The 27,134-nt window shown below is 39.3% G+C and overlaps 2 protein-coding genes across 2 annotated transcripts in view; one reads left to right on the top strand and one right to left on the bottom strand.

Moving 5' to 3' along the window:
- LOC114249205 (protocadherin Fat 4-like Cad96Ca) overlaps positions 1–11,983 on the bottom strand; it is a 34,364-nt gene extending 22,381 nt beyond the window's left edge. The window contains exons 1-2 of the mRNA XM_089732853.1: positions 11,285–11,983; positions 2,892–3,010 (exon numbers count right to left, since the gene is read on the bottom strand). Coding sequence (XP_089588979.1) covers positions 2,892–2,958 — 67 coding nt within the window. The 5' untranslated portion in view covers positions 2,959–3,010; positions 11,285–11,983. The remainder of the gene's footprint in view (positions 1–2,891; positions 3,011–11,284) is intronic.
- A 3,781-nt stretch (positions 11,984–15,764) lies between these two features.
- LOC114249200 (uncharacterized) lies at positions 15,765–26,039 on the top strand. Its single transcript, XM_028182666.2, has 9 exons — positions 15,765–16,546; positions 16,747–16,890; positions 17,779–17,978; positions 18,206–18,328; positions 21,776–21,876; positions 21,950–22,149; positions 22,244–22,366; positions 22,858–22,994; positions 23,469–26,039. Exons 1-9 carry the CDS (start codon positions 15,954–15,956, stop codon positions 23,615–23,617), a joined length of 1,770 nt encoding a protein of 589 aa, XP_028038467.2. The 5' UTR covers positions 15,765–15,953; the 3' UTR covers positions 23,618–26,039.
- Positions 26,040–27,134: the final 1,095 nt, after the last annotated feature.

Raw genomic sequence — 27,134 nt, 5'->3', positions numbered from 1 at the left:
AAGGAAGCTCTGTAGCACAATCGCATGTACTCTAATAATAAATTGCGATTACAAAACATGTCCATAGCTTTACATCATATCCCGTTAAAAAATATTTAGCAATACGAAATAATTGTATGGTTTGTCATTAACAGCCGTGAAGCAGTTCCATTATTGTTATTGCCGCGACTATGAAACAATGCAGACACAAAGGAATCGAAAACCGAAACTAAATGATCGTTAAAAGTTGCATTCGATTTAACGACTTCAACAGTAATTTTGTAATGTAGACAATCTATGTTTATTACTTCAAAGGTGGTCAGTAAGACACGCGTCAAAAACTCCAAAAGCAGACTGTGTGGCTTCTAGAACAGGGCATTTTGCGTCCTAACTATTATGCCTTGGTGCAGAGTCAATTGAAGGCAGCAAATCAGCCTAAAAGTGAGGGTAATAACTCCCTTTGTGTACAACCCCCTACAGTGGCTTCTTCGACGTAGTGAAATTCAAACTTCACATTTTGCAGATGTTATTCAAAAGCTCGACATAGAAAATACCAGATTGTAAAAACTCATACTTAGAATTCATGTCTCAAGATGGTTGGCGGCATTTACGTTGTTGATGTCTATGGGCACAGGCTACCACTTAATAACAGGTGATCCCTGAGCTCGTCCACCTATCTTAACAATAAAAAAAAACTGCTCGCAACTTTAAACTTTAAGAAATTTTAAAGCCAGTGTTTAAGTGCCCCTCATTGTTACGAAATAAAACGTTTTTCGTGTGTACATAACAAACAGCAAATAATAATTACAGAGAACGGCTTGCACAGTGTCGCAAGACACGAGGCAATTACTAAAACTAAACTTACTGTCACTGACGTTACTGCAGCCCATGCTTACTTAAACTATTGCACAATTCCTATTTTAACATAGAGTATCATGAGGGTATGTGCTGATTACATAGCCCAGGTTTCACTGACGCTGTTGAGTCGGTTCTTGCACGTTCTTGCATCAGGTCGGCGACCTAAGTGAACACACGACACACAGCCTCACAATACCTAATTACTGTGCTCACGAACCCGCAAGGAGAGCGAACAACAGCTCGCATACCGCACAAGCCGCAACCCCGCACATTACAATTACACATCGACTAAAAAATACATTTTAAAATTCTTCAAATTTGACCTTATTTGAAAGTATTCTAATAATCGTTACTGGCATTGTATGAGTGGTGTTCCTGTTCCGTATATTTAAATATTTCGAGGTGAAAACGAGAAATGTAATTCCAATTAGTGGCCCTTAAAAATTTTGTTAAAATTATTTAATAAATGTTCTTATGCAATAAAAACGATTTGTTCATAAAAGCTACCTTAGCTAATCTAAATCTAGTTAGTGTACTATACTATTTATCCAAACAGGTATATTACAAAAAATCAATCTTTAGTTCACATGACTTGTCTTGGAATTCAACATTAAAATGTGTTCAAGAGTGACCTCAAACCACCGCCTAATACGGTTCAACGATCGCAAACAAAACAATACCGAAGGAAAATGGAAAATCCTATGTAATTACTATTGTTATGTAATCTTGTAACGTTGTATGCGCTGTTTGGTAAATTAATATTGTTAATTTGCTGCTGTGATTATTGGATTATTGAGGAGAAATCTGTTGTTGTCGGATCACTTAATTGATTTTAAAGTAAGGTCAATAAGCTATTAAATCTGTGTGCATTACTTAAAATAGTGAAATTAGTAGTATTAAAGCGACTAAATACGCCCACGCTAGGTATGTATCAGGTATACTCGCATCAAGCGATGCAAGCATACGCTCTAACCCAGCAGGCAGGTACAAAATTTATTAAGCAAATCCGTACAGTACACGTATTCGGGAATCACTTCCGCGGTGAAGCAATACCATTTTGTAACAAAAACAAAACAAAATCTGCATGACTACTGGCCCGATGGATTCGAAGTCCACTTTTGCTGGGTAGCACCATTCCGCCTGTCTTTGTCGCGGAGCTTTCGTGTAGTCCGGTTCGAGGAGTATCAAGACAGGCGGCGACATTCATGTTGTGATGTCTAAAAACTTCGGTAACCACATTTTTATTGCATAGATATGGTGTATAGATTAAGGACATCTTAAGCCCACCTTAATTGGGCGATATTGTCCGGGTTATAGGGTTCCGGTAACCATTTCACATCAGACGGTCTCTCAGAACGTTAAAAACGAATTCTAGGTGAAGACTAATCGCGTAGTAAAGAGAAGCGGTTGTTTATTTCACAGCGTCCGATCAGCGGGTATAGGTAAATGTTACAAGTACTTTATAAAATAGCATAAAATAATTTCCAAAGACAAATTGTATCTGGCTGTAATTACATGTCCGATAAACAACAATTGACCCTGCATGTCCAATCGCGTGATACACTTGGTGTTGGATTGGATTTCACACAATATGTTGAGCAAAAATATATCGTGTAAAACTTGCACTAATACAAATATTAACGTTATTGCAGAACCCTCGTTATAGCTTTGCAATTTTATTTGAGCTTACGTATTTCATTGTACGTATCAAAACAATGTGAAACTCCTATACAAAGGTATTTATATGTACATTGATTAAATTTTATAAGCTTAACTCCAAGCTTCACGTAAAAGCTTTAGGGGTGACTGCCCACTATTGAGGTTACGAAGCTTAATATTGAGAACATCGTCGACATAGATGTATAAACTATTTCATAGTTTTTGGTTGTTGAAGTGTGGCCGATTTATACACTTTCATTTTGGAGTTGATTGTGAGATATTGAGCTCATGTGTTGAGTCGTGTAGCGGCGATGTCTGTCCGTTCCTGTGACTGCTCAATATAAAAGGGATTAATCTTAAGGTTGTACCGCGAAGTAACACTGGCTGGAATTTACCTTGAGCACGTAAACTGGAAGGTGTATCCAGCAGAAACAAGAGGAGGAAGAGAGCGAGAGCAGGCATGCTGCCGCTACCGATTCGGATGCATACCGGGCAGATCTTGCTGCGCCTCCGTCTGAAACAAAAATGACGATTTTTTTTTTAATAATGTATTTTTTTGATGTTTGTGAGTACAATACAAAGTTTAAATTTCAATTTAAAACTAAATTATTCTGTCACAAAGAAGACGTCGTAATTTTTTTCTTCCAGCAGCAAAGTTTACTGGTGGTAGGACCTCTTGTGAGTCCGCGCGGGTAGGTACCACCACCCTGTCTATTTCTGCGGTGAAGCAGCAATGCGCTTCGGTCTGAAGGGTAGGGCAGCCGTTGTAACTGATCTTAGAACTTATATCTCAAGGTGGTTGGCGCATTTACGTCGTAGATGTCTATGGGCTCCAGTAACCACTTAACACCAGGTAGGCTGCGGGCTTGTCCACCCATCTAAGCAATAAAAAAAGGTCCCTGAGTAACCGAAGAATTGAAACTGAGAAACTATCTCAGTTGATGAATCTGAGATTAAAACAGTCCGAAGTTACAGAGTCTGGAGCTGATCAGGATAAATTCCATTCTTATCATAGTTTACTCGTTGACAACGCGCGTGGAGCCGGCGGTAATTACATAACTAATACAATTTACGTTTAATATATCACTTTAATTTAATAACATACTTTTGACCTAGATCACGAAATGAGACTGCAATCTTGAAACAGTTTCTAAGTTCAGATAGCGATCAGGCTCTACCTTACGTTGGCGAGACTGTTCTGGTGAATGATGTCCATGGTTCCGTCACTTAGTAACGACAGGGACCAAGAGTCATACGTTTCTTAAGCCTGTACATAATAGAAAGCTGTATTTCGCGTTATCTATATTCATTGCTAATACAGAAAAGGTTGAGTCCACACGAATACATTTCACGCAGAGCGTATAGTTTTGTGTAAAAACGAAACATTTTTGTTATATCACAATATAAAATGCATATAATTTTAATAAATGTTCTTTATTTTTGTTATTGCTGTAATTTGCTGCCTGGCTTTGTAAGTAAAGTACTCACGAACACTCACGGCTACATTCACTTTGGTAAGAGGTGGTTAAATTATCTTGCACAGTTGAGATCTCATTCTCTGCTAATACAAAATTGCGCTATACATTTAAAAACGCTTTTTTGCGATAAAATAATTGAAAAGCGTTGATATAAGTCTAGAATTACCATAACTCTAATATCATTATTATATTATTTTGATGATACTCAAGTGACCACGACGGGCGGTCGACTTTAGAAAGCGGAAAAAATACTTAAAAATCTCTCTTAACCTAACGATCGCTCTCTGCCGTAACTCCGAGAAAATTTGCATGCGAACACCGTTTTATTTCTTGTAACTAGTATTGCAATAATATTGCTAAACTGTATTACACTTCTAAAGTAGCTGAAATCTTTCACAATCTACACACATACGAGTACATTGATAAAATTATTATACATAAATTGATTGATAATTACGAGTATTATTGTCAATGTCTGGCTCTGATGTTAATACTTATTTATCACGAAATATAAAAAGGTAACGATATAAAATAGAAAACTATACGCATATATATATCTAAAGATAAAATAGTTAGTTCAGTACATTTTGCTCTTCTATTTGTTGTTAATCGATTCTTTTGATGAGTACATAAGAATATTGTTTTTTTTTTCATAAGAAAAAGTGTTAATAACCAAACAAAATACAAAACCTTACAAGTAAACTAATCCAAATCAAAAGATGTCAATAATTAGTCGAATTTGGACAACTGGGCGATTTTTTTTATTGTTCTTATAGCCAGACGAGCATACGGCCCACCTGACAGTAAGTGGTTACCGTCGCCCATGTACGTCAGCAATACCAGGGGCAGAGCCAAGCCGCTGCCTACCGTTAAGTACTCTCCACAAGGCTCGTTTGAAGAAGGACGTGTCATAGGTCGCGGGGAACACCGTGGAGGGGAGCTCATTCCCAAGCCGGATGGTACGCGACAAAAAATATCTCTGGAAACGCATTGTGGACGAACGCAGTGGCTCCAGGTAGTATGGATGAACTCTACTCCGGTGGCGGGCTGTGCGATGGTAAAAACGAGATGATGGAATCATTTCAAGCAATTCTCATAGTATTTTATCACGATTTTATTATGTTACATCAGTTTATACGTTTGCAAGAAAGTGAGCAATACAAATATGACAATATCGGATTTCAAAACGTAATCACCACAAAAAAGAAATAATATTACTAAATAGAATTCTATTCAATGTCAGTAAAACAATTAGTTATTGTTTTCTGTGGGTTGTAAATTCTAGACACGGTGTGGATTCGTAGCATAAAATCTGGAGATATAAATTAGTGTAGGCTCCGGATCCAAGAACGGATTACACATAGCACCAGCTATTGCTGAGGATATTTATACAGATACGTAGCCTCGGCTTTCCTGAAATATTTTTCTGTCTCTTTTCATCATTACTCGTCTGTAGAAGTACTTCTTGGCCTTATTTCTCAACTATTTGCTTTAAATTTGGTATATGATCGAAACACGAGATCTTTTGATGTAGTAACATACGATTTACAGCAAAGTATTAGATTATTCGCTAAGTACCTACTCGATGGGCTAATGGTTAATATACACACAACAACGGCCCTGCTTTACGCGGCGATATTCATTGGTGTGGCGGATCCGTTTTAAGTGTTGAGCTCATATCAATCGAGAGCGGATAATCGACACGATTGCCCGGAACAATACCGTATATACTTTTACTTGCACCGTTAATTGACGTCAAGAACATAACACGACCGCTTCAGGTGAAAGCAAAACGAAATTGCGTAAATTACTCGAAATCATTCTAATATGAAACGTTCTCGAGTTTTGAAAGGAAATTGCGTCTAGGTAGGTAACAAGGCGAATAAGTAACTGGTTAAAAATAAATTAACTATGAAACCAATATTTTTACTTGCCTGAGCTGATACCCAATATTTTTATTTCCAAGGAGGTCTTTTTTTCTTTTTTTTTTTTGGTCAGGAGGAAATCGCCGGGCTTCCGCCCTCCCCTGGGGATGGAAGGCGGGGCATGTCGGAGTCGAACTGACTAAAACCTCCTGTCGCTCAACAACCCGCGTCCGAACCTCGCATGAGACAGAACCCATGAAAAGGCGAAGGTGGGAAAGTGAAGCATTTAGTGCGGAGCACATCTCTCCCATCACCCTCCCCCTCGGGACGCCGGACCGGCGGTCGTCGGCGCCACGACCACCAGCCCTCTCGGTCGGCAGGCTATCCGGAGCCCGCCTAGATGGCGCCGGTTAGAATGGTCTATCCTACGGAATACCCCGCTGGGTCAGAACCAGCGTGGGTCGAGGATAGCCGGCCTTCCATCACCCGGATGCTCTTGTGTAAAACGCGTGCAGAGCAGCTTGCACGTCGTCTTCTTAGGCCCCCTTCGCCTGTCCCCAGACCGACATATGAAGGGGACCCGAAACACTTAGAGGGCCAGGGCTTGGGCGAGATCCGCCTCCCTGGCCCCGCTCGACGGCGGCGGGCTTGCGTGTCTCTCACGCGCCCCGCCGCCTCCTTCTGCGAGATGGTGCACTCGCAGAAGTCGAGCATCGCCTTCCACGACTCGTCGTCGCCGAGCATCGATGCCACAACACTCGGCAACGACAAGTCGTTTCCTATTTTTTCGACGAGGACACGGCGCCACCCCTCCCATGCGGGGCAGGCGACGAGCGTGTGCTCCGCCGTGTCCAAGTCGCAACCACAATGGTGGCACTCTGCCGTCGGCTCGGCTCCGATCCGGTGCAGGAACTCACCGAAGCAACCATGCCCAGTGAGCACCTGCGTGAGCCGGAAAGTGAGGCGTCCTCTGTCAAGTGAGGCGTCCTCTGTCAAAATTATGTACAAAAAAAGTACTAAAGTGTCAGTTTATAACTAATTGGGAAGCAGGAAGAGAATTGCCAACGCTTATGAAAGTTTTAGACAGTCTTTACTTTACTCCACTATTGGCCCCTAAGAACACGACATACCCATGTTGTAACATAAATGGTATAAATTCATAATTTTCGTTGAACAGTTTCAAACGTCATCCGAAAAATACTATTCTCAAAATAATGATTTGTCTATCCGCTACATTCAGCTACCTCTGTCAGTATCGTTGACACTTTGGAGTGATTTTCTATGCTATTCTAAATACAAATACAAAATTAAGTTTTTCACGCCTACAACAAGTTTAACCTTGACCCTACGTTGATGAGTTCATGTCAAGAGACGCACACATCACAATTAACCCAGTACCGAGCGGCACAGTAGACCGGCCTGCTTCCCACGACGTCAACATCCAACCGAGTTAAGTAATCTATCAATAATGGAACAACAATATATTTCTTTGTTAATCACATCATTCATTTTACAAGTTTCTATGAATGGTGCTTTTCTCATAATGTGTTTTTATATGTTAATATTTTCTATTGGTATCTTTAATCAAAAAAATATTTTTGTCTAACCATTAGATCAAGTTTCACGTTTCACATTGTCATATCTGTTACACTTGATGGGTCGTGAGACAGCAAAAACAAAAAATGGACCTGCGAAAAAACAAACCATGCTGCACTAGATTATGTGCAGTGATAGTCTTAATCTGCAGAGTTCAATTACCCTGAATGACACCAGAATTGCCTAAATTCGATAAATAGAGACATAACCCCATACGTACATTTTCATAACCCTCGTTTCGCTTCGCAGGACTCAGGTAGAAAAGTTTGTGCAACGCAGGATACCGTGACGCCCCTCGACACCTGATCGCATCCACTCATGTGTAATGAGCAGCCTCGACTTGTTCTATTTCCTCTCATGCCTTCACACTGGGTCACACTTTATTAACTATTTTATTATTATTATTATATTATTTATTAACTACTTGTGTATAGTTTAATGTGTACAATCTGTAATCCTAGAACACGGTGTCCAACTCTATTGAAATGCATCTATTGAGATGTTAATGCATCATTTGAAGAAGGATCACTGAATTCTATCTTAAGAAAAGTATTTTCTAACGTCAAAACAGCTCTAGTTACACATTTTCTAGAGCGTCTTGGATGTGTAGTGTCTTGTGACGTCATAACTTCAGAGCGACATCGGTATTAGAACGTAACCAATTTTTCGCTTCAGATATACGAGATAGATACACGCTGATGCTGTGTTTATTATGATTATTATTAACTGGATAATTACAGTTGTTCCGCATGAGATATTATGGCAAATATATATCAAAAACCTATTTTTAAAGCAATCAGCGATACCCTGCGCTCTGCAACCATGTTCGCTCGTATTTTACTTTCCTTACCAACACCATAAGACGGTTTATACACATTTTTGTAAGCCAGTGTTCACCCGTAAGCCTTGACACCTCACGGTTCAATTCATGTTTTCATCATTGGTTCATTCATTTGATGTTTAAAAAAAATGCCAGCATCAAAGCTGCTACATATTTTCTAAGCAAAATAAAATCAGTTGAAAAACTGAGAAGGAAATAGGACATCATTGTTTTATCTTTACCTATTTAAGTATAGACTAGTGACCCTCCCCCGGCTACGCTCGACCGGATAACAAACCGGACAAAATAACAATTTTATAGCACTAGCGTAAGTCGAGCCTACAAAACCCATCTTGTGGTGCGGCCCGTAGACATCACAACAGTTTCTGTCACCGTGACTGAGCCATAAGGATGAAGGCGCAATTATATTGTACTAGAGGTCCCGCAGTAATCGAATTGTAAGTTTGTACTCTATTATGATTGTATTTTATACTTCTATAACCACAAATTTCGCCAAGACTACACTATAAAAAATATTAATAAAGACAAATAATATTTAATCTATTCTCAATTTGACCACAGACGTCAAGAACAAAAGTTTGACAATAAATAGTATGCATGCGTGTGTGCGTCAAATACATGATATGTAGTGTGTGTAATGTTTTCTTTATTGATTTAATGTATGATTTATCCATTATTTCAAAAAAATATTAGCATTGTGCACTTCTTCTCTATATTCTGTATAAGTCTGGAAAATTTCATACTCCTCCGACCACGCAATTTTCGTAAAAAGGGATACAAAGTTTTTGCTTCACGTATTAATATATAGATATTGTATATCAGCTATTTCACTTTTTAAGCCGCAGAACTTGACTGTTTTGAGTAAAACACAGGCAGAATACTTACCACTACGCTTGAAAGCTTTAATAAGCACTACCGGTCTGACAAATGCAGCGAGACGGAGACATAAATTTTAAGAAATGATAGTGGCTTCTTTCTTTGTCGCCTGGTTACGGTACTATAAACTGAAATTGAGCCGTAGTTTAAAGCCCGTTGCCGTAATGCACTGTGCAGTTGAACAAAGTAGTCCAACGCAAATAGTTGTTGTATCGTGAAGAGGTGCAATTGAGCTCATCCACCCCATACACATGTAGGTACATAAGTGCAGAGATATTGTTCTCGAACGACACGCGTCTTTACGCCAATCTGCGTTATGGTTCGAAGAGTGGGGTAGGCATTTTTTGTTCGATTTATGACGTAGACCTCGTTCTAAGAGTGGATGCGCATTCACATTATATCTCTATGAATTTCGGTAACAGCTTTAAATCAGATGGTTCGCGAGTTCGTCAATCCATAACAGTCATTAAAAAAGATAATCCTCATATGATAAAATTGTGAAAAGTAATATTACATATAATATATACAGATGATATTCTAGTTTCTGTGTGCCATGTAAAGCTACCAGCACCATACATAGTATTCTTTACATTTGATGGCACGTGGTTAACTGGGTTTACCCGTTGTTGCGCCATGATACCGCGCAGCCTTTCCGACCATATCTACACTTAAGTAAGTGCGCAAATCCCACTTTTATACAATTTTATGATAATTATGCACATACGCAGTGGAAATATACAGTTCTCATTAATTTTAGCTAAGCACGAGTTTCTTGTGAGAGTTGTTTTTGTTAACATTAAATGGAGCACATTTCAATACTTGGATATGACGATGACGTTAACTTACAGACAACCAGCCTGGCTAGCTTTTATTCAACTGGGAACTATTTATTGCTCTAAGTGATGCGAAACTTGTAGGTAAGTTACAGTAATTCCAAAAGCATATTGGGATGTAATTGATAAAACCTCGCCTCGATTCAAATGAATATTGTTATTGAATAGTATAATGTCGCGGAGGGTGGTAGTAATAGAGCCATTTGGTTAAGACCTGTTGAAGATCCAGCTTTTCCCATTAGCGAATTTAACTGGACTGAAATAAGCAACCGAGTTAGTTGTTGGTAGTTATTGTCACTAAAATTTCAAGCTAACCTGAAGTTTATTTGAAGTAATGGTTAGTACATAAGTCGTGTTCTAATTTTTAAGTTTAAATTGTAAAATTAATGCAAGATATATCATCGAGGCGCTGCATTCAACTCAATCTACTTACGAGGATTATGTAATCATTTTTATTTGTTTTTTTTTTCGGAGCCTCTCATTTCAATGATATGAACGGTCGCCAATGTGTAATGTATTTTCTATGCCAATTATGTTATTTCCACAATAAATTTTGGAATTCCAACTGGATAACCAAACTAATTATTATAAGTGTAGTCAGTGCATGTTACTAACAAACAAGGGGATATTTAAAAAAAAAAAATCTTTTGACTACGCATTTTTCCCATGCAAGGTAGCGTTTGCAAGTTGCATTTTTAGATCCCGATTACTTACGTAGTTAACGGAAGTGTTTGGGATCTAAAAATATTTAAGAAAATAATAGTAACATTAATTGTAACCAAGTCCGGAGTCCTGATTAACAATTACATTAGTCAACGAGATTTTATAGAAAGAGATCTTAAAGGTATTATGCACACACTTGTATGTCATGCATGTTATGCATTATGTATGGTGAGCAGTGAAGTGCCTCAATCTTGATGCATTGACCGTTGTGGTAGCGATGCGTTACGTTCGCGCCCCTTGTCTCCAGTCGACCAAAACAAAGCTGCAAGGGACCTCATGTAGAACAAAAACTAAACATAACAGAAATAACGGAATCATTGATTGGCCCATTCTTCATTGCTGATCGAAGGGTCCATTATGAACTTTTTAAGAAAACCCAAAAGTTTTTTTCGTGACTACCACCGAGTCGGAGTGCACTAAGAAGAATCGTCGAGAAACTCAGTGCTAACTCTTTTCCAAATACCTAGTTGTAAATCAAATCATAAAATATTACTTAAACAGTACATGTGTACATACAATATGTAAGGAAATCAAAAACATGAGCTATACGCAGAAAACAAAAAACAAAAAACTCACATTGCACGGTCCAAAACAATCACAATGTTTGCTTTTTCAAAATTCACGCACGCAACACTGTTTAATTTAGAAAAAATAACACAAAAAGATTCCAAAATGTTTTTCTTTTTATGAATGGGGCTTGAATTCACGGTGTGAAATTACACCGCACCGAGTGGAATAACGCGCGGGGAATTGCGGTAGTGCCAGCAGGTTAACTGGCGCCAAAACTGTCGAGCGATGGTGGTGCAAGTTAACGGCAAGTGGGCAAGGGTGGGGTCGCCGCGGACAACTAGCCTCCCCTGCGCGTGTTTTTTTTTTTTTTTTTTTTTTTTTTATTGCTTAGATGGGTGGACGAGCTCACAGCTCACCTGGTGTTAAGTGGTTACTGGAGCCCATAGACATCCACAACGTAAATGCGCCACCCACCTTGAGATACAAGTTCTAAGGTCTCAAGTATAGTTACAACGGCTGCCCCACCCTTCAAACCGAAACGCATTACTGCTTCACGGCAGAAATAGGCAGGGCGGTGGTACCCACCCGCGCGGACTCACAAGAGGTCCTACCACCAGTAATTACGCAAATTATAATTTTGCGGGTTTCATTTTTTATTACACGATGTTATTCCTTCACCGTGGAAGTCAATCGTCAACATTTGTTGAGTACGTATTTCATTAGAAAAATTGGTACCCGCCTGCGGGATTCGAACACCGGTGCATCGCTTCAACACGAATACACCGGACGTCTCATCCGTTAGGCCACGACGACTACGAACTACGACGACGCGTGTGCACTTGTAATACACCGGCACACGTTACCAATACGATTGACAACGGTCGGTTTACTCGACTGTGCTTAGACTTTATTTTGAATAAATTAGCTAAGCTCCTCTAATATCCCTATCGTATCCATACTTCTAATAGTTGTGTGCTGGCAGTGAGGTAACCAATTTTCCAATTTACCTGGAACGTGTCCAAGAATTATTTGCACGACGGAATGGTAAATCATAACCATGTATTTGTATTATTACTGGTGAAAGGGCGTATTATAATTTGTAATGAGAGAAGTATCCCGCGTGTGGATGCCTATGGGCTCCAGTAACCACTTAACACCAGGTGGGCTGTGAGCTCGTCCACCCATCGAAGCAACAAAAAAAAATGTATTAGAGATTACTGGTGGCCCAGAGGTTTTTCCAGTTTCACCAGGACTGATGGGAGAGCAAAAATCCAATCAGGAGGGGTGGGGGGATCTGCTAACAGCTGCCGGAACGTCTCTAACGAGACCTAACAACTGAAGAGCAGCTGCTTCGCGAATTAATCTATTACTGGATCGGAATCACGATCCGCTGAGAAGATCCGGCAAGAAACTGAGCGGGTTGATGCATGGGCTAGTTTGTATGTTTAACTCATTGCCGAATTCGACGAGTATGGTTACCGGGGTCCCTAAATCTGCTCCTAGTGTTAGAGCTGAAAGCGTCTAATACAACAGTTATAGTATCTGACGGATCCGTAAGGCCGTGTCTTATGCCTATTTCTGTTACATAGTGTCAGTAGTGATATAGTGTCAGCTAGACCGTAAGCCAGTCTGGCACTTCACGCCAGTAAAGCGATACGAAGAATTATATCAAGTACCTAAGCTATACTCAAACTGCCATAAGAGCTACTTCTAGATAGTGTATTGAATTAAAATAACAGCTATCATATCGACCAAATTAGAACACATAGCTTTTTTTTTCCTACCTATGCTGCTACTCGTCGAGCCCTTCGTCGCAAGCGACGGGTTCGACGAGAACGGTGACAGGTGCTTGAGGTACCTAAAAGCACCGTTAGTGGATCGGGAGGATCCGAGATGACGTGTTTTGGGCGACGTCGACTGCTTTCCATTCTTTCCGCAGGATCGGGAATGTAGTTACCGGCGGCCACGATGAGAGGGTTCTCGTGTCGTGCCGCTTTATCGAAGTGGCGCATCGACGCCGACTGTAGATACTTACTGATGGACTCTAGTCTAGGTCGTCATGGAGGTCGACGTTCCTGACGAACCACGGGGCTCCGACGACTATCCTGCAAAAACGGGATCGAATAATTTGAAATGATTTTAGGTGAGTGCGGGCCGCGTGAGCGAACACTACACTTGCATAGGTCATGACGGGGCGTATGCAAGTTTTGTAGAGTGTCACCTTATTTCTAAGGGACATTTTACTTCGCCTGCCTTTTTTTTTTTTATTGCTTAGATAGGTGGATGGGCTCACAGTCCACCTGGTGTTAAGTGGTTACTGGAGCCCGTAGACATCTACAATGTAAATGCGCCACCCACCTTGAGATATAAGTTCTAAGGTCTCAGTATAGTTACAACGGCTACCCCACCCTTCAAACCGAAACGTATTACTGCTTCACGGCAGAAATAGGCAGGGCAGTGGTACCTACCCGCGCGGACTCACAAGTGGTCCTACCACCAGTAAAAAATATTCTATCATCGGGTAGAACACATAGCACGTTTTCAGCTGAAATAGGCAAATGTAGGCAGTTCATTAACGCGGTAGTATCAACCATATTAAGTTTATTATCTAATACTATGATCCACCATATAGACCTGTGTGCGAGCTCAGATTCACAAAGGATGCCTATACTGTATTTTTTCCAGCCCGGCAAGAGGCTCATTAAGTAACCAATATGATCTTCTGCAAGCGTGATTTTAAAATAATCCTTAGAGGTAGCTTATCTTTGGCAATTCTAGCTCAGAGCGAACTTGACTACTCACTATGAGGTGGCTTATAATTTTTTGATTGGAATGGAGGAATTTTATACTATATTTTAGTATATTTTACGATAAAGAAAGTTATTATTATTATTATTTTTTATTTCTATGAATCAAAATATGCACCAAGTTATGGATGCATTGTCAGCTACGTCATAACTATTATTGCTCTTCTTGAAGAATGCCGGTGTATGGCAGCTAGCAAACTCGTCAAAGGCATTTTATACTGCCCCGGAGGTGTTGTTTTTTTCCCTTCCAACAAGTTGTCCAAACCTTGGAAAAACTAAAAGTATGGCGCAAGGTCTGGTGATAAAGCTGGATGATGCAAATCTTCCTCCCTAGTTCTTGTAGCTCATGGATCGTCAGTTATGCCGTATGGGGTTGTGCCTTGTTGTGTAGGAGCGGCGACGAACCATTAGCCAAGGCTGGCCGGAGAGTCGCGAAATTCTCCATCATTGTGTCCTACAGTACCTACAGTACAGATCCGCAGTACTTAATGGTGGTACCATTTGGGAAGAAGCTGTAATTATTTACACTGACACTAGACCACCTAAACACTAATCATGATTTTTAGGGGCAAGTTTTTGTATATGGCAATGCTTAGGTTCTGAACCGGGGCTTAATCAACATGATGACCACTTAGGATTATTACAAAGAATTGATTTTTCATCGCAAGTGACACCGCGGCTCAAAATCTCTTCGTTTCTGTATCGGTTAAGCAGCGCAATACCTTACGGAATTACCTTTCCTTAGCGTTTCGATCACTATTGTTGATCGAAGCCTTAGTGCAACGGAACTCGTATTTCTTAATTACTAGTATTTTTATTGTGTCTTCAATGATGAAAAATAATACAAATGTAGTGGAAACAAAACACTAATCCATAAACAAATGACCCGAACATGAAACTAAAATTCCATATTTTTATATTGAATTCATTTGAATTTAGAATTTATTGTTAGTCATATATAAGTTATGTATCAAATGGCCAGTATTATAATGGCGGGTAGCCATCATACAGCGCAAGATATTTGACAGATGCCTGAATCTAGCTTACGACATTTTCAAGATAAGCTTGCATATAGGTATACAAGTTCCAAACAACATTCGGATCGTCGATCTAGCGAGCAATATCACCCGTTCGGTGGAAAATCTTCCTTTCGTTCCCACCTTAACCAACAAGATTAGATCCACTGTCCAGTACTGAGTCCCACTTCATAACAATATTCAATCCATTAACATTTTTTTAAGACAAAGATTTGGATTGGATTGGATTTGGATGAATTGGAATGAATAATTCATGACTAGATTGATTGAACTATTTATGTTGTAATGCAACATCAGTTCCTTGAGTATTTTTTCGAGACTTTAGGAAAATTATTATTATTTAGTATCGTAAAATTCGGCTGGTTTTATTCATAACTCGACTAGGTTTTTTTTAAATTTCGTGGCAGTCTACATTGTGTACATTATTAATTATCATTAAAAGTAAAAACGTGATAAGACCGTGGAAAATACTGTGGTATATTTTATAAAATTTACACACCTATTGATAAACAGAAATAATTAGGAAAATGTAAACACCGAATCGAGAACCTTTCCTTCTTTAAATTTGAGGTGATTAAATAATTGAAGTGATATAGAAAAAAATTAGGCAGTTTTGTGTTGACTTTTTCGGCTGTATACTATTTTTTACTTTTAGGCGTTAGCCTCTATTCCCAAAACATATAAATTTGACATTTCATACCATTGACACATGACACCAGATTTATATCATTCTTCGAAGTCATAAATTTAACAAAAGTTGATGTCTCCAATAAGCAATAATAAAAAAAACAATCTCAATATTGCAATTAAGTAGAATCGACGACTAAATGTATTTAAATATCGGTCGAGATATTCATTCGATTCTGAATGCGTTGATGTCGGAATATTGCAATGGCCGAAAAAAGTGCAATGAACTCTCTGATGGAAGTGGAGCATTTTAATTCCTCGTCCGTGGACGTGGGCATCAAGAAGGAGGTTGTAGTGAAGCCGGAACCTTGTGAGTGTCTCGTGTGCGTAACTCGCAGTCAGGACTGCTATGATATATACACAACAAACACGACAGCGTCGGGCACGAGCCTTCTTACATTCTTGGCTAAATTCACTCAGACGGATATCACTGACGCAGTAAAGTCCTCCAAACACGTTTGCAAGAATTGCCTAGACCTAATCAACATTTTAGATCAGGCTGAAATAGAATATGTTAAGCTAAAAGAGGCATTTGAAGCAATAATAAGTAAAAACCCTCTATTTGTGTCATCAAATGTGCCTTTAAAATTAACTACTGTAAAGGCTGAGTACAATGATGATGAAGATGATGATGATGATGATGATGATGACGATGATGTGTCGGTACATTTTAATAATTTAGAAGAGGATTCTGAAGATGAGCCATTAGTAAAGTGTAAGAGGAAAAGAAAAGTCCAGGTTAAGAAAAATTGTACAACTGCTAAACATACACCTAATAGCAAAAAATTTGAGGGAAGGTATGATTTGTTTAATTCATTAAAGCTTTGAACTATTGTAAGCTAATGACATCAATGATAAAATTGTTATGTACTATGTTATATACTACCTGTTTGCTACCAACCATATAAAAACTAAATAAATAAAATTTTACTTTTATGTTTCTATTTGTGTACTTTTGATAATCCTGTGTGCTACATATTTTAAAACATTTATTAAGCTGGAAATGTGAATTATGCGGTGAGACTGGAGATAAAGGTGGTACTAATGCTGAAGAAGCTCACAGATTATCAGTACACTCTGGTATGAATTCAGGGAATAATGGAGCTTTTAATGATGTCAAGACTGAAGATTCAGCTGATGGGTAAGACTGTTTTCATGTGGTTTTTGGTGATGGAATACTGCCCACTTAATTATGAGTGTTCATGGACACCAACAATGTCAGTGGCACAACCAAAAACTGTTGCCTATCTAAATTCGTATCTGGGAAAGCTTTAGAATAATCTATTTAACATATATTTTTTTTAGTTAAAACAAAATAAATTATAAGAAATCTTGGGATATCCTCACAAAAGTCTGAACCTATACTTTAATATTTGGTAAAAAAAACAAAAGTTTGTAGCAGTATGGAGTATGGAGAAGGATGCCTCTATAATTATTGGCATAGCTATTTATAGCTTGCATATGGCATTATAACAAAATCATTAACTGTATAACACTCAACTAATAGACCATTGAAAATGTAAGATTTAAGATTTGAGAAAAGATTAAAGATTTGTATGCCGAAACGAACTCGAAACACATTCAAACCGAAACGCATTACTTTACTACCAGCATTACATTACTACCAGTAATTATGCAAATTATAATTTTGTGGATCTGATTTTTAATAACATGATGTTATTCCATCACTGTGGAAGTTAATCATGAACATTTGTTCAGTACATATTTCATTAGAAAAAAATTGGGACATGCCTGCAGGGTTCCAACATAAACAAACGTGGTAGAACATTTTATCCTTTAGGCCACGATGACTTCAAAGAGCTAGTATGCAGATTACTTAAAACTCTAAACAACCATTATTACTTCTTAATCAATAACAAATGTAAAAACCTAACATTGCCATTATTGAATTCACAGCATAATTGGTAATGAGTAACTAAAGAATGCTTATTTTTTGGATATTTTAAATTGTATACAATTTCACATCAACATAATCACTATTTTTATATTTAAATGCATTACATTTCAGTTCAGAAAGTCCATTTAAATACACATTTAAGGAATCGCTCCTCTTGGCGCTTGGTAATCTGGATGAATCTAGTAAAGGAGATGAAAAAATAAAAAAGAAAAAAACTAAAGCAACACGGAAGAAAAAGAAAGTATTAAAAGACACAAAAACGAAAGTAATGCATCAGTGTGATCAGTGTACTAACAGGTATACATCCTTAGGTAAGTATTGCCAGTTTTCTTCCGTCTGATTACTTATATTTTTCTGCCTTCGGTCTTTAAAATGTGTCAAAATGCTGCATATTGATTCAAAACTGTAAGCAATACTTTTCTATTATAAATTCATTAGCGTGTTTCTTGTGTTAATATATTGTGAATTAGTCTACTCAAAGAAGTAAACAAAACACTATCTTTAAATTTTAGTAAATATGGTTAATGTTTGTTTTCAGTACGTTTGGAGCGTCACAAACAAATTAAACATGAAGGTTCGAAGCCTCCTTACATCTGTGAGATATGTGGCGCGCACTACAAACACAAGCGAGCCTGCGATATACACATAGCTCTACACAAGGGTACGTACACAGGACCGCTCGAGACATCACTGTGCCCAAACTAAACTAATGTAAACACTCAATCTTACAGTTGTTTTTGTGTCTGTCTGTTGCCATATCCGGTATTATACCTGATATTATAATAGAATTGGATATCAATCAATCAACACCCTTATGAACAAAACGCTATTACGACTAAGAATTTTTACCTTGCATAGTGATTTTCCAGATGAAGTCAAAATCTTTTAATATTAGAAAGTTTAAAATACTAATCTATACTAATATTATAAAGCTGAAGAGTTTGTTCGTTTGCTTGAACGCGCTAATCTCAGAAACTAAAGGTCCCATTTAAAAAAAATCTTTCTGTGTTAGATAGCCCATTTATTGATGACTAGCGACCCGCCCTCGCTTCGCTTCGGAAACTGTAATTTATTATTGATTTCTCCACTATTTAATGGATGTTATTATACATATAAACCTTCCTCTTCAATCACTCTATCTATTAAAAAAAACCGCGTCAAAATCCGTTGCGTAGTTTTAAAGATTTAAGTATACATAGGGATATGGGGACAGAGAAAGCGACTTTGTTTTATACTATGTAGTGAATGCTATAGGCTATACAACATCACTCTTAAGACCAATACGAGCGGAGCACTAATAAATAATGTTTTAAAATCGGGGTTTTTTCCCTCTTGAGAGCTTCCGCTGCGTGCGCTGCAGAAACAGTTAAAGTTTCGCTAAAATAATATATGACAGAATTGTTACCCTTTAAAAGTTCTAAAAAAAGTCTGTGAAAGCACATGTCTATATTTTAAGGTTGGCTCACTATAACGGTTTTTATGCTAACCAAATTTGTTCTAAAATAAGCATTATTTGTGAAGGTATTTTTATAAAGGTGATATTAATCCCTATCCAAATAAATACATTATTCATTATAGTTGTTGCAAAGTACGAGTGCGCGTCGCCCTTAGTTGTGTGACAATCTGTATACGCGTCAATGGAGACTATGTAGCTAAAGCTGTCTACTGACGATGCGATTTCGTATTCAATCTGTTGATTCAATTTGAGTTGATTTGACAAATTGTTCGGTGAGGAGGCAAGTTGACGCATACTCGTACTTTCAACATGTTGAGTGTTGAGTCGACCGTCCTAGCAATCAACGAGTTGAATCAACAGATTTAATGCGCGTTGAATATTACCGTTGACTCAATTTCCTGACATTTGCACTCCGGACGCGTTGCTTATCGTACGTAGGTACGTTAGCAGGTTTGTTTGTACGTAATAACATAACGCTACTTTGAAAAAATAAATGCTTAATGAAAAGAATATACATATGGATAACAATTAAAATATATGGATTAAAGTGTTGTACTTGTATAAAGATTTACCACATTATTCGGATAAAAGAACTAGTAATTAAAGAATATTAGTATTATTAAGAGAAATATTTTCTTTTTTCTTTTTTCCCTCTCTTGTATTAGTCATGCAATAACTAAAGCAATTCCCAGTTTTTGGTACTTTGACAAAACCGTAGTAGTTCTGACGCGTGCTTGCATATCAATATCAAATATAATTGTGAACACGATTGATTCGTGAGTAGAGTACGATAAATCTCGACTTCAACAAATTGAATCAACAGATTCAATACGAAATCGCATCGTCAGTAGACAGCTTAATGTAGCTACTGACCGCTCCATCGAGTACACACACTAACGAAAATGTGTATTTGCGATTATAACTACAAATAAAGGCCACGCGCGCTCGTACTTTGCAATAACTATCTAAGTATTTAATTTGAAAGAAATTTGCCCTTTGCATCATATAATTTCAATGAGTTTCTTAGAAGATATTACAGTTTTAAAATAACATCGCAGCAACATTATGATCAAGCGCATAATAAGAATGTACGAGGCGCCAGCTGGCCGGGGCGCGCGGCACAGATTAATAAGATTATCAGGAAACACCCAAATCACTTCAAGATCGATTTTTTTTGATTTCTCTAGGATCCCATCTAATCCTGATGATTAGATGACCATTCGGGAAGTCTATCCTTTCGAACAAAAAAAAAACAATTATCAGAATCGGTTCAAGCATTCTCGAGAAAACGATAAACATACATAGATAAAAGACTGGTGGTTGAATTAATGACCTCCTCTTTTGAGGTCGGTCAAAAAGCGTGATTTTGGTAGTTTAAATAGCTCCTTAACATTCTATTATTCAAAAATTTCACCTTCTACGTAAATGACGTCGCGGGTAAAATTTAGCGTTATCCCAAAGTAACTATTCCACGCGAACGAAGTTGCGGACAAAAGAGAGACGATCAAAACCTGTGTCTGAAGTGGAGAACTCTCTGGGGCGAGTCTCCGAATGGGGTTAAAGACACAAGTTTGCGCGTTCACTGCGAAGAAGGACCCCTTTGTCATGGCGCCGCAATTCCAAGGAGTATCCCTGCAACCTTCCGAGAGTATCGGGATACTTGGGGTCGACATTTCGAGCGATGTCCAATTTCGGAGTCATTTGGAAGGCAAAGCCAAGTTGGCGTCCAAAATGCTGGGAGTCCTCAACAGAGCGAAGCGGTACTTCACGCCTGGAAAAAGACTTTTGCTCTATAAAGCACAAGTCCGGCCTCGCGTGGAGTACTGCTCCCATCTCTGGGCCGGGGCTCCCAAATACTAGCTTCTTCCATTTGACTCCATACAGAAGAGAGCCGTTCGGATTGTCGATAATCCCATTCTCACGGATCGTTTGGAGCCTCTGGGTCTGCGGAGGGACTTCGGTTCCCTCTGTATTTTGCACCGCATGTTTCATGGGGAGTGCTCTGAGGAATTGTTCGAGATGATACCAACGTCTCGTTTTTACCATCGCACCGCCCGCCACCGGAGTAAAGTTCATCCATACTACCTGGAGCCACTGCGGTCGTCCACAGTGCGTTTCCAGAGATCTTTTTTGCCACGTACCATCCGGCTATGGAATGAGCTCCCCTCCACGGTGTTTCCCGAGCGCTATGACATGTCCTTCTTCAAACGAGGCTTGTGGAGAGTATTAAGCGGTAGACAGCGGCTTGGCTCTGCCCCTGGCATTGCTGAAGTCCATGGGCGACGGTAACCACTCACCATCAGGTGGGCCGTATGCTCGTCTGCATACAAAGGCAATAAAAAAAAATCAAAGGCTAGTCTAATATAAAATATGCTCTATGTTACTCAGTGGTAATGAAGAATTCTACCGTGAAAGCGTTTTTAAAGTAGCTCCTGTAGTTTTTAAGTTTATTAATTACACGAACGCAAATCGCACGCACTCACTTGTAGACGAGTTATCCTTACCTTTATCCAGATTTATCACCTTTCCTAATTGGTCAAGAACAAGAATAGAAAGAATGTCATCCAGATAAACTATGTTCTAATAGGTGTATACATCCCACAAGACGAACAAACATGAGCATTAGAATTTATTAGATTTTTATTACATCAGGTATAAGCGATTGGAAATGTGAAGAGTGCAATAAACTGTTTCCTTCAAAGAATGCACTCCAGAGGCATAACAACATTCACACGGGGAAGCTCAACTACCAGGTGAGTAACGATGTCCAGACGCGGGGCACGCGACGACGTTGTCCGACACTAGTCCGTCCGGTGTGCGTTGCAGTGCGACCTGTGCGGCAAGTCCTTCATCCACACGTCGTCGTTCAAGATGCACAAGCTCTCGCACTCCGGCGTGAAGCCGCACTCGTGCGACGTGTGCGGGCTGGCGCTCATGACGCGCTCGCACCTCAAGCGACACAAGCGCGTGCACAGCGGCGAGAAGCGCCACGAGTGCGCGCTCTGCGGGAAGCGCTTCTCGGAGAGGTGAGTGCCGCCGAGCCCCGGCCCGTCCCGCCCCGCCCCGCCCCGCCCCGCCCCGCCCCGCCGCGCCGCGCTCACGCCCGCGTGTCTCTCGCAGGTACAACCTCATGGCGCACGCCAAGTCGCACCACGGGCCCGAGGCGCGCGCCGCCGAGCCGCCGCGCCCCGAGCGCCGCCGCCTGTTCCGCTGCCACTTCTGTCCCGAGAGATACGAGAGACGGTACGTGCGCATTCTATATATATTATTATAATGTGCAACCAATAAAAAAAGTTGCAATAGACTTATTTAAGGAACTGTTTTAAATATTCACTGTGGTTATATTTTACGAACTAATTGATAACGTCATCGTAATTGAAAGTAATGATGTCATCAGGAGTTTAAAAAAAATGTTGAGTCCTTGTCTCAAAAATGTATATATACCCTGGGACATGGTATTCTGGAACATCAAATCGATCCTAACTATTGACCACAACTATATATCTTCATTAACGTTTTGGGAGGAGTGGGTTAAGTTCGAACATTGGGAACCGTTTGCTTTCGCGCGACGTGCGCTATCGGCACTTGTGACTATAATCTACGAAGATTTCTTCATTCGTATAACAGAATTTCAATCAAAATCAAAAGGGTATTTTAATTATAACACCCCTCATGGAGGGTCCGCCCCGCCCGGCGGCGGCGCGGGGCGGAGGGTGTAGCGTGCGCGCGCGCAGGTACATGCTGGAGCGGCACATGCCGGCGGCGCACGGGCGCACGCTGGAGCGGCCGCCGCCCACGCCGCGGAACACCATGAGCAAGATGCTGAAGGCGCAGGCGCTCGGCAAGCGCGCCGCCCCGCCGGACAGCAACGGTGACACGCAATATAATTATTAACTCTATATTTAACGAGTAAATATGTGAACCAGCTGACGGCACATCCGTTGTAAGGCGGTCAGTGGAGTCCATAGACATCACGACTAGAATAGCGCCGTCTTGGCCCGCGGTCGAAGTCTCAGAACGTATGGCCGTTTCGTAGGAGACATGAGCAGGGGGGTGGGATCGACTCGTGCGGGCTCACCGTGAGCCCTGTGCATAATATAATAATCAACCTTAAAATCAAGCAGTTATGTCTAACATAAATGATATGTCCACGAGTATCACGATGTCACATGAGTATGTCCACGTATGTACATCAGCAGCGTAAGTGACTTCGATACTTTCAAGAAGCGGTTCGTAAAACTTAAAGATCCACTTTCTCGTGCCTGTAACGTATAAGCAAATGTGTTGACTGTGACGCGTCGGCTGCTGGCGACGCCCGTTGACCGACGCCCTGACACTCCGACAGACCCGGAGAGCAAGGAGGAGCGCAGCCCGCAGTCGCGCGGCGCCACCCCCGCCCCCCTGGCGGCCCCCTCGCCGGCCCTGCTGGCGGCGGCGACGTGGTCGGGCGCGTACGCCGCGGAGTTCGGCATCCGGCCCGACTTCCCGCACTGACCCCCGCCGCGCCCCCCGCGCACCGCCCCGGACCCTCGCCGTGCGTCGCTGTGTTCGTTATTCCCCTGAGTTCAACATTTCTTTACAACAGTCGGCTCGGCCGTGCTGGGGAGGGGAGAGAGCGAGAGAGATCTTCCGTCCTTTTTGCAATAGAAAAGCTTCGGTTTTAAATCGTGACCGTCACATTCAACTGTGTCGCGCTCAAAGAAGCTTCATATCAATAAATACTTACTCAGATTTCATCACGTGGCAGTACAATTGTGTCATCATAAATATTATTTATTAGGGCGGGCTTACTAAACATTAATAAAATTATTTTTTTTTAATCCACCAATATTATTCAAGCTACATATTAATTAATCAACTATATTATATTTGTGTAACAGAGAGTAACAAGTCACTGTTCGACAATGATTTGTGTGGTGTCATGACAAATTAACTGGTATGGTACCAAAGCTTAGTGAAAACATGAAAAAAGAATGCACAGGCATTACCAAAAATATAAGAAAAATTTAAATCGGTCACTCCGAGATAGCAGCACTCTCCCTTCGTGGAGACATACCCCCTCCCCCCGCCGCGAGCCGGACTCACGCCCCCGCCCCCCGCCAGCCGGACCCGGGCCCCGGGGTGGACAGGCGGCAACAGCATGACTAACAATGACTAATATTCTTATAATTTCGCAGAGTTTAAAAACAAAAACAAATTTTAATCAATCAAAACAGATTGAATTTTATGAAGCAATATACTTATATGTAGATAATTAGGTATATAAAAAAACACTTAAAATCTATGTTTTTGTATATATTAATAAAATGTTAGTTTATTTATTAGTTAAAACGTGTACAATCAATTTAGGTAAATTCGATTCTTTTGGGCGACACTGTCGTTTCGGACCGTAAGCCATTTGACTTGTTTTTACTTATGCGGTGACCGTCAGCGAGTAGATCGAGCGGCAGCTGTCACTGACAATGTTCATGTCACATTGTCATGACAGCACCTAACGTTCTCAGGCACGGACGTCACGCTTCACGAACGTGGTACGTGTAGATGAACTACTCTAACTTGTAATATAAAATAACTAGATAAATGTTTTAAATGTATGTAATTAATTAAGGATTTTTAATGTGAATCCTATTTTTGTACTAAATACTCTACGTTTCTCTTACGTGTTAAAGGCCTAATGTAAACTGAAGTAAGTGCATGTGTGTGTGGCCAGTGCGGGCGCGTCGCTCGAGCGGAACATATGTCAAACAACCTTTTTTCGAATGGAAAATAAATACATTTAGTTCCGTTATATATCTTTGCACAATATAATAGAGTTAGCTGTAAAATGTAAACAGTATGAATAATAATGAATTGCAACTAAAATGAGTCTTCCAGAATCACAGGTGAAAAGCCACAACAAAAACCGTAAATGCATTAACGATTAGGGAAGCTCTCTCGGACACATAACATAGTGGCAATCTTCACAACGTCCAATGTCCACGATTTGATGTTTTAGATTGAACATATTCAACTGATAAAGATAAATTGTACATATCCAGAGATAAGGTGGGGGAGACTCGTTTAAATATACTCTACGCTTTGTCAACATTGTGAGGACGAAACTCATGGAGGGAGGCCGTCAGACCCTCCGACCTCAGGATAACGCTTTGTCAAACTTAGGATCGTGAACTGCCAGCTCGCAGCCGGCGTGCGGTAGGACGTAAACGGCAATGAACATGTTCGAACATCGATATTATCCTCATGAAACCTGGAAGTGATACTACACAAAACAATTAAAAGCACGCATCGCTACTGGCCATAATCAATGCGTTGATAATTTAAAAAAAAGTCATTCACTAAATAAATACCTAATACTTACTGTTTTATAAATAAGCAATTGAGCGTTAGATAAGTGCAGTGACTTGTGTAAGTCTTAATTGTGATTTTTTTTATTTGTATTATATCAAAACCGATTTTTGTCTGGGATTTTCGTTTGAGTGGTCATTAACGTAGTGATTCACTAAGTGGTCGGTATGCACAATAATTTACGACAGTAGTGTTATTTAAAGTACCTACATTTTAACAGAAAAAATGTGAGAATGCTAAATTCGAGAAAGAGTAGACGTCGAGACCCCGGGAAAAAGACAAAAAAGACAACACCGGAACTGCAAAGCGATTTTGACAGAGAATAGATTCGGCCTTGTGTTTCTGACGAAAAGTATACGTTCCGACATTCTTTTAATGTACTTAACTTATAGTTTTTTTTAATTGCTCTTAAATCCGATGTCATGTGAAACCGCTCTTACTAAAATGTAATGTAATAAATATATATATGTTGAGAGAAAGAGAGAGAGAGAGAAACAGACAGAAGTACACAAATTATTGTTTATGTAAAACTTGTACGATATTCAGTTGTATTAAAATATTAGTTATTCATTATTTGCATTTTATTTAACAAGTCTATCTTCCCAATCGCAGTGACTTTATGTACGAGTATTATTAAATAAATAAATAAGTAAATGGCCACCATTTTACTGAGATTATATTACATCTCATCTCATTTCATTTAATTTCATCCCAGTTGATTAATGTCTCAAATTAATCATCTTCATTTCAATTCACTCCATATTATCATTTTTCATAAAAATAAGAATATAAATTAAAAAAAAGACATGACTTAAAGATCTTAGTTACCAGGTCATAAAATCCCTTTAAAAAAATGTAAATTGTAAGGACTTTTTGGCGGGAACGCGAGGACTGAAGTTGAGTGATTTGTTTTATTTTGTCTATTTAGAATTTAGTGTTTCTTCGGGTTTAAATGTGTAATAATGGTGGTTTATTAACTGTTTAATATCTGTGAAAGTGCACAAATGTGGGAAAATGAAACAATGCCGCTGGACGTAATTTCTCGGGATCCTCCAAAAAGTCCACTGAAAAAATCTTAGTAAATGACCACCATTTTACTGAGATTATATTTCATCCCATATCATCTCAATTCATTTCATTTCATTTCACTCCATAATATCATTTTTCATAAAATATGAATAATATAAATTAAAATAAGACATGACTTAAAGGTATCAGTCACTAGGTCATAAAATCTCTTAAAAAATGTAAATTGTAAATATTGTAATTATAGTCGGATTTTTAATTAGACGAAGCCAGCTGACAGTAGCTAATGTCACTTTGTGAAATAATGTTGCTATATTTAAAGTAATAGTGATGCGTTCAGTTCTCGTTCAATCACATAAATGAACAATGAGTGTGAAGAGTTACTCATTAATTTCAAACTATAAAAGAATATTATTTATATTTTACAATAAAATTGTATTAAAGTGATCCAATATAATAATATGTTACTAGTAGTATGTAACTACAATCAGTTTTTTTTATTTTCATTACCTATGTACCTATAATTGTTATATTTTATACATCTATAGTTTCAACTATATGATGCATTGGAAATAGGACAGTCTTACAAGCTTCCTCGCAATGTTTTTCTTAATGTTTAAAACACTCGGTATTCAGTACA

This window comes from Bombyx mandarina, chromosome 15 (assembly GCF_030267445.1).
Source record: "Bombyx mandarina strain Sakado chromosome 15, ASM3026744v2".
Lineage (NCBI taxonomy): Eukaryota > Metazoa > Arthropoda > Insecta > Lepidoptera > Bombycidae > Bombyx > Bombyx mandarina.
The sequence above is the reverse complement of the archived record's forward strand: the minus strand, read 5'-3'. Positions and strand labels throughout refer to the sequence as shown.

Coding starts and splice junctions, on each gene's coding strand:
- LOC114249200 (XM_028182666.2), top strand. CDS start 15,954: ATGGCCGAAAAAAGTGCAATGAACTCTCTGATGGAAGTGGAGCATTTT. Junction 21,877..21,949: donor CGGGGAAGCTCAACTACCAG/GTGAGTAACGAT, acceptor TGTGCGTTGCAG/TGCGACCTGTGCGGCAAGTC. Junction 22,367..22,857: donor CCCGAGAGATACGAGAGACG/GTACGTGCGCAT, acceptor GCGCGCGCGCAG/GTACATGCTGGAGCGGCACA.